Source organism: Macaca fascicularis, chromosome 16 (assembly GCF_037993035.2).
Source record: "Macaca fascicularis isolate 582-1 chromosome 16, T2T-MFA8v1.1".
NCBI classification, from domain to species: domain Eukaryota; kingdom Metazoa; phylum Chordata; class Mammalia; order Primates; family Cercopithecidae; genus Macaca; species Macaca fascicularis.
The window spans coordinates 47,078,860-47,090,912 of record NC_088390.1 but is presented as its reverse complement, the minus strand read 5'-3'; the positions used below and the strand labels follow the sequence as shown (position 1 = coordinate 47,090,912).

General features: G+C 40.5%; 1 protein-coding gene across 2 annotated transcripts in view; it reads left to right on the top strand.

Annotated features, from left to right (window-relative positions):
* Positions 1-12,053, top strand: part of CLTC (clathrin heavy chain) — a 74,987-nt gene continuing 62,934 nt past the window's right edge. For both annotated transcript variants that reach the window (XM_005583872.4, XM_005583871.4), the window contains exon 1: positions 1-279. In XM_005583872.4, the coding sequence (XP_005583929.1) occupies positions 238-279 (42 nt within the window). In that variant the 5' untranslated portion in view covers positions 1-237. The remainder of the gene's footprint in view (positions 280-12,053) is intronic.

Here is a 12,053-nt window from a genome sequence, read left to right as displayed (position 1 = left end):
AGCCGTTTCCGGAGTCTGCGCTGCGCCCGGTTCCGCCATTGCGGCTCTCCTGGCCCGTGGAGCCTCCGCCCCCGACCCGAGCTCTTTCGTCTGCGTGCCAGTTTCCTGCGTCCCCGGAGAGGATCCTGCTGAGCCCAGCCTCCCCCCTCCCCTTCTCCTCCTCTCCCTCGGAGAGCCCGGGCAGCCACTGCCCCGCAGCCCCAGTGACAGGAGGAGACCATTCCCCCCGACAGCGCCATGGCCCAGATTCTGCCAATTCGTTTTCAGGAGCATCTCCAGGTGCGGCCGGGCCCGGGCTGGTGAGGGCTGTGGAGAAGGTGGTAGGAATAGTGGAAGAAGCTGGAGTCTGGGCCCCGAGCAGGATCGGAGCTGGAGGGGTGGGGGGGTTGTCGGTCTTTGGGGTAGGTGGAGGAGGGGGCACTATCTTAGAAAGCTTAAACTGTTAAATGATGTGGGGCTTGGATGAAAGGACAGGAGTTGGGGTGCAAAGGGCTGCAAAGACCAGGCCTGGATCCAAAGGCCTCTCGATCTTGCTTCCTGGATGGCCAGAACTGCGCGTACAAACTCTCTCCTCCCCATTTTGTTCAGTTCATTCATTTGGGTAGGGGAGTGGGAGGGGGGATTCTCTCTTGTTTCTACCAGAGCAAGGATTCTTATCCCCTGGGCCAGTGCGGGGCTGTCACCTTCCATTGCTCTCCTCTTTCCCTCTTCGTGTCTGCACCCAGGAGTTGTGGGGCGGGTGGGTTGGGGAGGAGCAACCTTTTTTTTTTCCTCCCTCTGCGGCTCTCAACTGAGAAAGGCACCTTCTCCGGTGGTGGGGGTTGGGGGTGGTGGTGAGGCGGTGGCTTGTCTCTTGCCTTCCTTGAGGCAGTAGGGACAGAAGGTCACTGAAAGAACGAAACGAGGGTAGAATGGGAGAACGCATTTCTCAGAACGATGTCAATCTCAGAGTGTGTGGGGTCGAGCTCCCTAAGGAAACTCGCCTCCCCTTCCCACTTTTTTTATTTCTTTGGGGATGTTGTGGCTCTTAACCCCTCTTTGGTTCTAGAAGGTAGGAAAGAGTGATACAGAGGTTATCTTCTAGTCTTCTCGAGTAGTAGCAGGTAGTTTTGAATATCTTCCTCAGGATCGCATGGAATTGAACAGAGCCCTGGGGACAGAGCACAGCTGCTCTGAGACCTGCGGGGCTATTTGGTCTGTAACTGGCTTCCCTTTAGTAAGTTCTAGAGTTCTTTCCCATGGTTCCTTATCCTGGAGGCAACATATTGTTGTCTCATCTGGCAGCATGCCAATCGCTGGCCTAGGCAGGTGACCATTGGAAGGCTTCACTGAATTAAACCTCTTCAGAGCTTTTGATTTTCCTGTGTCACCAATCCTGATTTTTACTGTAGCTGAAACAATTTATTCCTATTAATTTGCTTTCTTCCCAAATATCCCCTTAAAGAAACCTGCCTCAGCTCTATCGTCTGAAGGGCTAATTCCATAATGACAGAGAATGCAGTGGTTTGACATGACACTAATATCAGTGACTTATTAGACACTTTACCATTGAAGACCATTTTTATTTACATTCCCCCATTGGTATAACATACATAAAAGAGTTTTGTTAATAAAAGGTTTTAATATTCAGGCTATAAGTAACATAATTTCATATTTCTTTGCAGGTATTACCATGTTTGCACTAGCAAGGACTTATTTTCCTTTAAGGCTTGAAATGTAAAGAATAATAAATCTTTACCCATAAAATGAGTCAAATAATGCACTTTCTTCAGTCATCTATAATTTTCAAATAACTCATCTGAAGTAATGGAATATACCTTGGCATATCTTGGCATATATATATAAATATATTTATGCCAATAATAAAAACACTTTTACAGAAGGTTAAAAACGTTAAATAACAAAGTGGATTTTTTTTTAATCAATCCAAGTTTAATTGCTTTAGTTATTTTTGTTAAAGTGGGGTGGCAAATGAATGTGGAGAGTTGAGAAAGTGCTGTTCTTAAGTGTGAGGGGAAAACGCGGGCTTGTTTTCATACTAAGCTGCATCTGAAATATCTTTCTGCAGACAAATGTTTATAAACCACACAAAGAATCAAGTACAGCTGCTGTTTATTTTCCATGGCAGATGTATAGCTCACTACTAAATCTTGTGGTGGTTCGAGTAATAGCTTTTCATTTCTTTTAAAGAGGAGACAAGAATTGTTAAATGATGCCAGAGATTGGAACCCAACCTTGTCACTTATTGAAGACAAATTTAATACATGTCTGTTTTGTAACTGGCTCAGTTTCAGCAGATACTTGAATGAAGCCATTTTCTTCTCAAATAATTTGAAGATTTTGAATATAAAGCAGATTTGCAAATTGAAAATTCAGCCCTCTGTGTTTTGGATTGCTATGTCATGCCTAAAGTTAAGCTTGCTTAGCTAATATGACTGTGTGCTCCAGCTGATTAATTGCAGAGCGCAAATAACTACAGCCTCTTCCATGATAATATATCTCCTGACTTCATTATCTCCTACCTTTTGAAAAATTAATAAGGTTTTTGTTTTTTGAAGAGACAGGGTTTTTGCTGGAGGTCAGTGGCACTGTCACAGGTCACTGCAGCCTTGACCTACTGGGCTCAAGCCATCCTCCCACCTCAGCATCCTGAGTAGTTGGGACTACGGCCATGAGCCACCACACCTGGCTAATTTTTGTATTTTTTGTAGAGATGGGGCTTCACTATGTTGCCCAGGCTAGTCTCGAATTCCTGGGCTCAAGCAATCCTTTGCCTTGGCCTCCCAAAGTGCTGGGATAATAGGTGTGAACCACTGAGCCCAACTAATAAGGATTATTTTAATTGGCGTCTTAGGTCTCTGACTTCTGAGCTTCTACCAGTTTGCTAAGTAGCAGAAAATTTTCTGAAACACGTAGGATTAAAAACTGGAAACAAGAAATGAGGAACTTAAGTATGAGTATAGTTAGCTTGTAAAACTGTAAATGAACTTATTTTTATACCCTTTAACTGCATTATCCAACTGAAGGATCTGTTGTCATCAAGGCATGCACCTACAGCAAATGAATGTCAATAAATGAAGATTTTTTTCCTAGACTGTTTAGACTGATAGCGGTTAATAAATGAGTGCCTATTTGAGCAAGATATTGTTGGAATTGCAGATTCTATAAAAATCCTAGGCTACATATATAAAATATTGCCTGTGATTCTCAATTTTTTGGCACATTAAGTATCTTTAGACCGCTTGACACATACCAGTGTATTCCTAGATTCTTTGGGTCTTCAATTAAAAATCTCCCTACCCTGTTCTTTCCCCATTGATGCATAAATGCAGGCATGGAATGTGTTGTTGAGTCAAATGTTAGGGATTCTTGCTATAGTTAGTTTGGGTTGCAAATAGAAATCAATGCTAAGTACTGGGATTTACTACATGCTTAGTTGTACTCGCTGGAAGAGGTAAACTTCCTGAAATTATGCTGCAGTCTCATGGGAATAGCTTCTAAGTCTAAAATGTATCATATTCTTCAGAATTTTCTTGATGGTCAGTTTACTCAGTGTGTGGTTAATTTTAGTGAAAGTGCTTTCACTCTGATTAGGAAATAAGACACAGAATGGTGTGTGTGTAGAACACAGTCCTTTTCATTTGAGTATTTAGGAAAATTCACATTTCTGGAACCTTGGTAGTTGCTCTTGGACAATTGTTTCTTAGCGTAATTGGAATTTGTACCTTGCTTGTAAAAGGTTCCATTTATATCGAGTCCTCAGCTTCTTTGCAGACTTGTTTTTTCCATACATTTGTTTAACTCTGTATGTTATTCAAATTATATTTAACAAGATGTTTTTCCTGTCATTGTTAACTGTTGTGGCTTTTTCTCTTTGAGTTATTGTCCAGTAGAACTTTCTTCAATGATGGAACTGTCTGCTAGCTACATAGGGATATTGAGCACTTGAAATGTGGCTGATGACTGAGGAACTAAATTTTTGCTTCAATTTCTTTTTAATTAATTTAAATATAAATAGCCACAAGCGACAGCTGACTCTCATTGGACTGCACAATTATAGGCCATGCTGATGTGTTTTGTAAGTTTGAAGATTTATTTCACCACTTATGTTTATGTATTTAGAATATTTCTTTAGCTAAAATTAAAATGCTCGTTCAAAAGTTTTAACTGAATACTGTCTTGGAAAGTGGTGGTGATGAACGATGACTAGCAGCAGACTTCTTGAGACCTTATTATGTGCTGTAAATTTGGCTAGGTACTTTCAGATCTTCACTCAGTCCCCCTAGACACCTTTCTAAAAAGTGAGACTCAAAGTAGTGGGAATGCTGTCCGAATGGGATGTGTACCTGAGTCTTCTGACACAAAATATTTGGCCTTAGAAAGAGAAGTTATACAGTATCCTAGAGTGCTTTTTTTCTGTTGGACTTAGGCCCAGAGAGGTGAGTTCTCTCTACTTGTTTATAGATTAACAATGTGGTATAGTAGACAGAACAGGGCTTTAGGGGTTGTTGAAACTAATGCTGTCCAACAGAAAAATAATGTGAGCTACATACTTTTTTTTTTTTTTTTGAGACAGAGTCTCACTCTGTCACCTAGACTGGAGTGCAGTGGTACAATCTCGGCTCACTGCAACCTCCACCTGCCAGGTTCAAGTGATTCTTCTCCTGCCTCAGCCTCCTGAGTAACTGGGATTATAAGTGCCTGCCACCACGCCTGGCTAATTTTTGTATTTTTAGTAGAGGTGGGGTTTTACCATGTTGGCCAGACTGGTCGTCAACTCCTGACCTCAAATGATCTGCCCACCTCGGCCTCCCAAAGTGCCGGGATTACAGGCATGAGCTGCTGCTCCTGACTTCACATAAGTAATTTTAAGTATTCTAGCAGCCATGTTAAAAGTGAAAAAACAGATGAAATTAATTAATTTTGGGTTTTTTTTGGTAGAGACAGTCTCGCTGTATTGCTCAGGCTGGTCTCAAATTCTTGGGCTGAAGTGATCCCCTCGCCTTGGCCTCCCAAAGTGCTGGGATTACAGGCATGAGTCACCATGCCCTGCCTAGATAAAATTAAATTTAATATATTTTATTTAACTTGGGCTATGCAAAATATTATTTCAATATGTAATCAGTATAAATTTTACTAATGAGATACCTTACATTCTTTTTCATACTAAATTTTCTAAATCTAGTGTGTGTTTTTTTTTTCTTTTTTTGAGACAAAGTCTCGCTCTGTCGCCAGGCTGGAGTGCAGTGGCAGATCTTGGCTTACTGCAACCTCCCCCAACCGGGTTCAGTCTCCTGCCTCAGCCTCCCAAGTAGCTGGGACTACAGATGCGTGCCACCACACCCAGCTATTTTTTTTTTTTTTTTTTGGTATTTTTAGTAGAAATGGGGTTTCACCATGTTGGTCAGGATGGTCTCAATCTCTTGACCTTGTGATCTGCCTGTCAGCCTCCCAAAGTATTAGGATTACAGGCGTGAGCCACTACGCCTGGCTATATATGTTTTATACTTAGATCACATATCAATTCAGACCCTGTTTTCATTGGAAATCCTGGTCCATATAGAGTTCATAAAATTTACAGTTAGAAAGACAGATTTGGGGCTGGGGGTAGTGGCTCATGCCTGTAAACTTAGCACTTTGTGAGCCAAGGTAGGAGCACTGCTTGAGCCCAGGAATTCGAGACCAGCCTAGATAACAGAGTAAGACCTCATCTCTATATTAAATAAACAAAAGTGAAGAAAAAGAAAAGCAGATATGCAATACTTCAGTGATCCCAAACATATTTAAGTTTTCCAGTAATTGAATCACTTACTGGTTATTATTTAATTTTAGTTACTTTAAAATTATGGTAATCACATTTCAAGTGCTCATTATCGTATGTGGGTTGTGACTTGTGGTTACCATATTGGACAACACAGGTTAGGTCTAACCTCTTGCTTCTTTTTCTCTGGGAAATGGGCATACTATCTCACAAAGTTATTATGAGGATCTGAGATCATGTATGTGAAAGTACTTTATGTAGCACTTTAGGAGCATTAATTATTGACTAAATAATTTTTGTCCAGTACATTTTATTCAGATATCTCAACCAATGACACAATATTCATTTGCAGATCCAGCATTTTATGGTGTATAAGTATTTGGGGTTAGTTCATTTACCTAATATTTGAGTACTTACTGCAGATTAGGAACTATGTTAGACCTTAGGGACAAGGTGGTAAACAGGATGTACTACACCTTGTATTCATGCTTCCATTGATGAGTTGGCAAAGGCTGTTCACTTGTCATTCCAACCATCGATGTTGTCTACTTGATTGTGGATCTTTTATGTATTTGAACATTTGATATTGTGCACAATTTAATACAAATAATTGATATGATACAAAGTTGATTACACTCTGAAACTGCCCCCAAAAAACTTTTAAATAAACCTTTTATTATGTCCCATGAGTCTCATTGTGTGCCACTGGTACATTTTAAATTAGGGTTCCTTGATCAGACATATTTGAAAAAAAATCTTAATGAATCATATCGGATAAAATACCCATATGGAGTGCCGGTCAGGCCTTTGTTAGAGTTATTGTATGTGTCCTTTTTTAGGGTGGTAGTGTTGAAGTGAATCTTCTCACTTAGATAAGCAGTAGATTCATAGCTGATGTTTTACTCCTGTATATTAGAATGAGGCTGCCGCTTTAGTTCATGTACGTATATGCCATACGAAAACTACTTCATGAAATAAACCTGTCTTCTGAGCTACAGCAAAGTTTACAGCTCTGGGTGTCTTGTCTTCGCTTCTTGGTCAAGTGCCCGTGGCTAATGCTCTTAACTCAGGAGATGGCTGTAAGCTTGGACCTAAATGTATTATGCAAAACCCATCTGTCAGACTTTTGTGAGTCTCTTCTTTTGTATTATCTCCTTAAATTAAGATATAATTTAAGATATTTTGTCCTATCTTTTTTTTTTTTTTTTTTTTTTTTTTTTTTTTTTGAGACAGGGTCTCACTCTGTTACCCAGGCTGGAGTGCAGTGGCATGATCAAGGCCCACTGCAGCCTTGACCTCCCTGGGCTTAGGTGATCCTCCCACCTCAGCACTCCCCAAATAGCTGGGACTACAGGCGTGCACCACCAAACCCAGCTAATTTTTGTATTTTTTTGTAGAGTTGGGGTTTTGCCATGTTTCCCAGGATGGTCTCAAAATCCTGGGCTCAAGCAGTCTGCTGCATCAGCCTCCCAAAGTGCTGGAATTACAAGTGTGAGACACCAAGCCTTGTCCTATTTTTGAGGCAATAACTCTTCAAATCTTAATTGTCCTGATATCTATTCCATAAAATCAAAATACATTGGCCATTATAGCTGTTTGAGCATCTGTTATGTGCCAAGAACTGTATTAAATATTTATGTTTATTATCTCATTTAATTATCAAGGGAACCCTTGTGCTTAGGTCGGATTAGCCTTATTGTAGAGATTGGGCAACTGAAGTTCATAGCAGGTAACTTTTAGAATCACACAGCTAGTGAGCAGTCAGATTTTTAATACTTGTTCTTTCATTTGGCTCATTGCCTCATTTGGTAAATGGTCTGTATCATTTGAACTGCAAAATATACCACAATTGTTTGTATCTATGCTGTGATGGTCTTTGATTCTAGTAGTACTGTTGTTTGTTTTTCGGGAAATATTTTTTATATTATGAGAAAAGTAGGAGACAGCAAACTAACATCTGACTTTATGCCTTGAATGATTAGGTATATATTTTTTAAAGACTTTATCCTATTTCCTATTGGAAAATTGTGCAGGATGATTGGGATCCGGTTAACTTGTAACCAGGATTGTCTACATCCCTCTCAGAAGACTGAACTTGTCACACTTCCCTGTAGACTTTTTCTTACGGAAAAGAATGAATGTGTTCCAGTCTGAAGCCACTTGTGAAAGGAGGAAGCTTCTGCTTTCTGTTTTACTGTAAATTCATGTTTTTGTGTTTATACCAAAAAATAGAAGCTTGAACTCAAGGAAGGCAATTGTGCATGAAGGGGATAGGAAAGGAAGGTGACAATGGAATATATTTGTTCATTTTGAGTAGCATCATGGTAGAAGGGAAAATGGTTACAGACTTGTAGGGTTGTGCTTTGGAGGCAGACTGCCAGTACTGTTAATACTTCTTGTTCATAATCCTTAAGTAAATAAGGATTTTAAGTTCTGAAGTAAAACAGTTTTAAAGATTATTTCTGAAACAACAGGAACCAGATCCATTAAAGCCGTATTTTGTTATGTTAAAAAATTTAAACTCTGCAGTGTGCTATTCTGGAAAATGTCTCAGATGTTTAATCTGGGCTTACCTATTTGATTCTGTCAGGTTTTCAGCTTGTCTCAACTTCCTCATTTATTAAAACAATATTTCCGGTTAATTTTAAAGTTAGACTACAGTATGTGTCTTTATAGTATAATATTTAGCCCTTAACCCTTTACAGACACTCAAATATTAGTTCTTCCCCTCCACCCTGGAAGAGTTTCCCTTTGTCCACTTGAGTTGAATATATGTGCCATACTAAAGGCGAAAAACTACCATCCACCCAGTTATTGAAGCCAAGATCTTCAAGTTACACCAGACTCTCTAATTTCTCATTTTCTGCATCCATCGATTTCTGGAGTTCCTCAGTGATGCACACTGCGGGGTCTCAGGGTTTAGTTTTTCGTGACCCTGGGTTGAAACTGGGAGTCATAGAAGATGAAAAAACGGGAATTGGATTGGGAGTTGACTCTGTCATCCAGGCTGGAGTGCAGTGGTGCCATCTTGACTCACTGCAACTTCCGCCTCCCAGGTTCAAGCAATTCTCTTGCCTCAGTCTCCTGAGTAGCCGGGACTACACGTGCCCGCCACCATGCCTGGTGAATTTTTTTTGTATTTTTAGTAGAGATGGGGTTTCACCATGTTGGCCAGGCTGGTCTCAAACTCCTGACCTCAAATAATCTACCCACCTCAGCCTCCCAAAGTGCTGGGATTACAGGCGTGAGCCACCGCCCCTGGCCAACTTGCATTTATTTCTGATTAGCTGCTCATCTGAGAAAGATGGCTTAAAAAAACCACCAGAGTGGACAGACTGAAGCTAAAGACTATCAGTATATATGCTGTGCTTGGCAAACAGCTGACTTTGGATAGATCTCATTATTTAAAGATGAATAATAAGGGGGAAAAGACGAGTAGAGAGAACGTGGTTTACAAAAACTCATCTCTTTCTCCAGTCTCTGCAATACTCTATATTTGGTCATATTGAACTATGAAAATCTAAGGCAGGTTTCTTTTTTTTTTTTTTTTAACCACAAATACCCTCAGGAAAGAGTCTCCTTATGAAAAGCCTTACTGAATCTCCATAGTATTATGTCCTGTCACAGTTGCTTCTATTGTGAGCACCCGAATGCTGTTTGGCAAAGGCTGCTGTAGGCTTGAAATCAACTGGATTAGTGAGAGACAAATTTTACACATCTACAATTCTCCTGTGTATGACCTCACAGTTGGAACTGTTGGATGTTATAAGCAGATGATTTAAATATCCCTTGAAAAGCAGTCCATTCGGGCATATTTCTAGAGATGATTTTTTTTTTTTTTTTTTTTTTTGAGATGGAGTCTTGCTCTGTCACCCAGGTTGGAGTGCAGTGGTGTGATCTCGGCTCACTGCAACCTCCACCTCCCAGGTTCAAGCGATTCTCCTGCCTCAGCCTCCCGAGTAGCTGGGATTACAGGTGCCCACCACCATGCCTGGCTAATTTTTGTAATTTTAGTGGAGACGGGATTTCACCATGTTGTCCAGGCTGGTCTCGAACTCCTGACCTTGTGATCTGCCTGCCTCGCCCTCCCAGAGTGCTAGGATTACAGGCATGAGCCACTGCACCCAACCTAGAGATCATAATTTACATAGAAAGATAAGGGAAAAACAACTCTCCTAATATGCAGATAGATTTGATGTTATAAAATTGCATCAATATGATTGCACTCTAATGGATTTTTGAAAAGCATTGTGAAATGGAGATGACTTTCTAATGCTGATGTCAAAAATGCATATGAAGAGTTTAAATATAATTTTGTTTGGTGTGTGTTGTTTTGTTTTTTTGAGACAGGGTCTTGCTCTGTCACGAAGGGTGGAGTACAGTGGCGAGATCATGGCTCACCACAGCCTCGACTTCCCAGGTTCCAGCCATCCTCTCATCTCACCTCAGCCTCCCAAGTAGCTGGGACTACAGGCATGTGCCGCCACACCCAGCCAATTTTTGTATTTTTTGTAGAAACGGGGTTTGGCCATGTCACCCAGGCTGGTCTCGAACTCCTGAGCCCAAGCAATCTGCCCGCCTTGGCCTCCCAAAGTGCTGGGATTACAGGCGGGAGCCACTGTGCGTGGCCTGATTTTAAATGTCTGTAAAGTAAGTGAAATGACTAGTTGAATTGTACATTAAATATATCTAATCCCTAAGAGTTTATAATGTAAAGGGATCAAAACTTTTTCAAATAACAAAATTAACCATTTTAAAGTGAACAATTTAGTGGTATTTAGTGTATTCACAGTGTCGTGCAGCCAACACCTGTATCTAGTTCCAAGACATTTTCATCTCCCAAAAAGGAAACCCCATACACGTGAAGCAGTCTCTCTGCCATCTCCCTCCTCCCATCCCCTGGCAACTGCTAATTTGCTTTTTGTCTCTATGGATTTACCTATTCTGGATATTTCGCATAAATGGAATTATACAATAAGTGACCATTTGTTTCTACCTTCTTTCACTAAGCATAATCTTGGAGATTCTTCCATGTTATAGCATATATCAGACTTCATTCCTTTATGGCTGAATAATACTTCACTGAATGAATATATCAACATTTTATTTGTCCTTTCATCAGTTGGTGGACATTTGAGTTCTTTCTACCTTTTGGCTGTTGTGACTAGTGCTGTTGCAAACATTCATATACAAGTTTTTTTTTGAATGCCTGTTTTCATTTCTTCTAGATATATACTTAGAAGTGGAATTGCTGGGTCATATGGTAATTTCTCTCTTTCAACTTTTTGAGAGACCACGAAACTGTTTTCCACAGTGGTGGCACCATTTGACATGCCCACTAGCAATATATGAGAGTTCCATTTTCTTCACATCTTCTGACAGCTTTTTGGGGTGTTGGGATGATTAACTGGGAAAATAAGTACCTTATTTGGGCCTATATGGTATTTTTAATTCTGTGTCCACTCCCAAACTCTGTAGCCCTGCCCTCCCTTATATTGTGTGTCCTGTTTTAGATTGTTTCCATTTCTTCTGAGACACTGCATATACCCCTACATGTATCTGTGCTAGGCATACATCCCTGTAACTTCATGGCATTGTTGTGATTGCTGTGTAGCTGTTACATATACTAAGTGGAAGGGAGTTTCTCATTTGCTGTAGAACTCTCTGTGCATTAGTGTAGTGTCGGGCACACAGTAGCTGCTCAGGAATTTTTAAAATATATGATAATTGGGAAAACTACAGAGCTAGAGAGAGATCTGAAGAAATACTAGAAATTTTTTTCAGATGGAATCAGAAGAAAACTTTACAAAATTGTTGACATCATCTGTGGCATGCAGCAAAAGTTAATGTAAAAGGAACAGAAAGACCTATGGAGATAATGGGATGTAATAACATAAAACATACTGAAACAATTGGTTTTGAAATCAGTTAAGAGCAGAACTGGAATTCCTACTCTGTGGAATGAATCAGCAATGTGGAAGGAGTAATATTTTTTTTTAAGATTTTGAATTTAGGCTGGGTGCAGTGGCTCACGAGGTAGGTGGATTGCTTCAACCCAGGCATTTGAGACTAGCCTGGACAGCATGGCCAAACCCTATCTCTACAAAAAGTACAAAATTTAGCTGGGTGTGGTGGCATGTGCCTGCAGTCCCATATACTTGGGAAGCTGAGGTGGATGGATCACCTGAGCCTGGGAAGTCGAGGCTGCAGTAGGCTGAAATCGTGCCACTGCACTCAAACCTGGCAGACAGAGTGAGACCCTGTCCCAAAGAAAAAAAAAAAAAAAAATTAG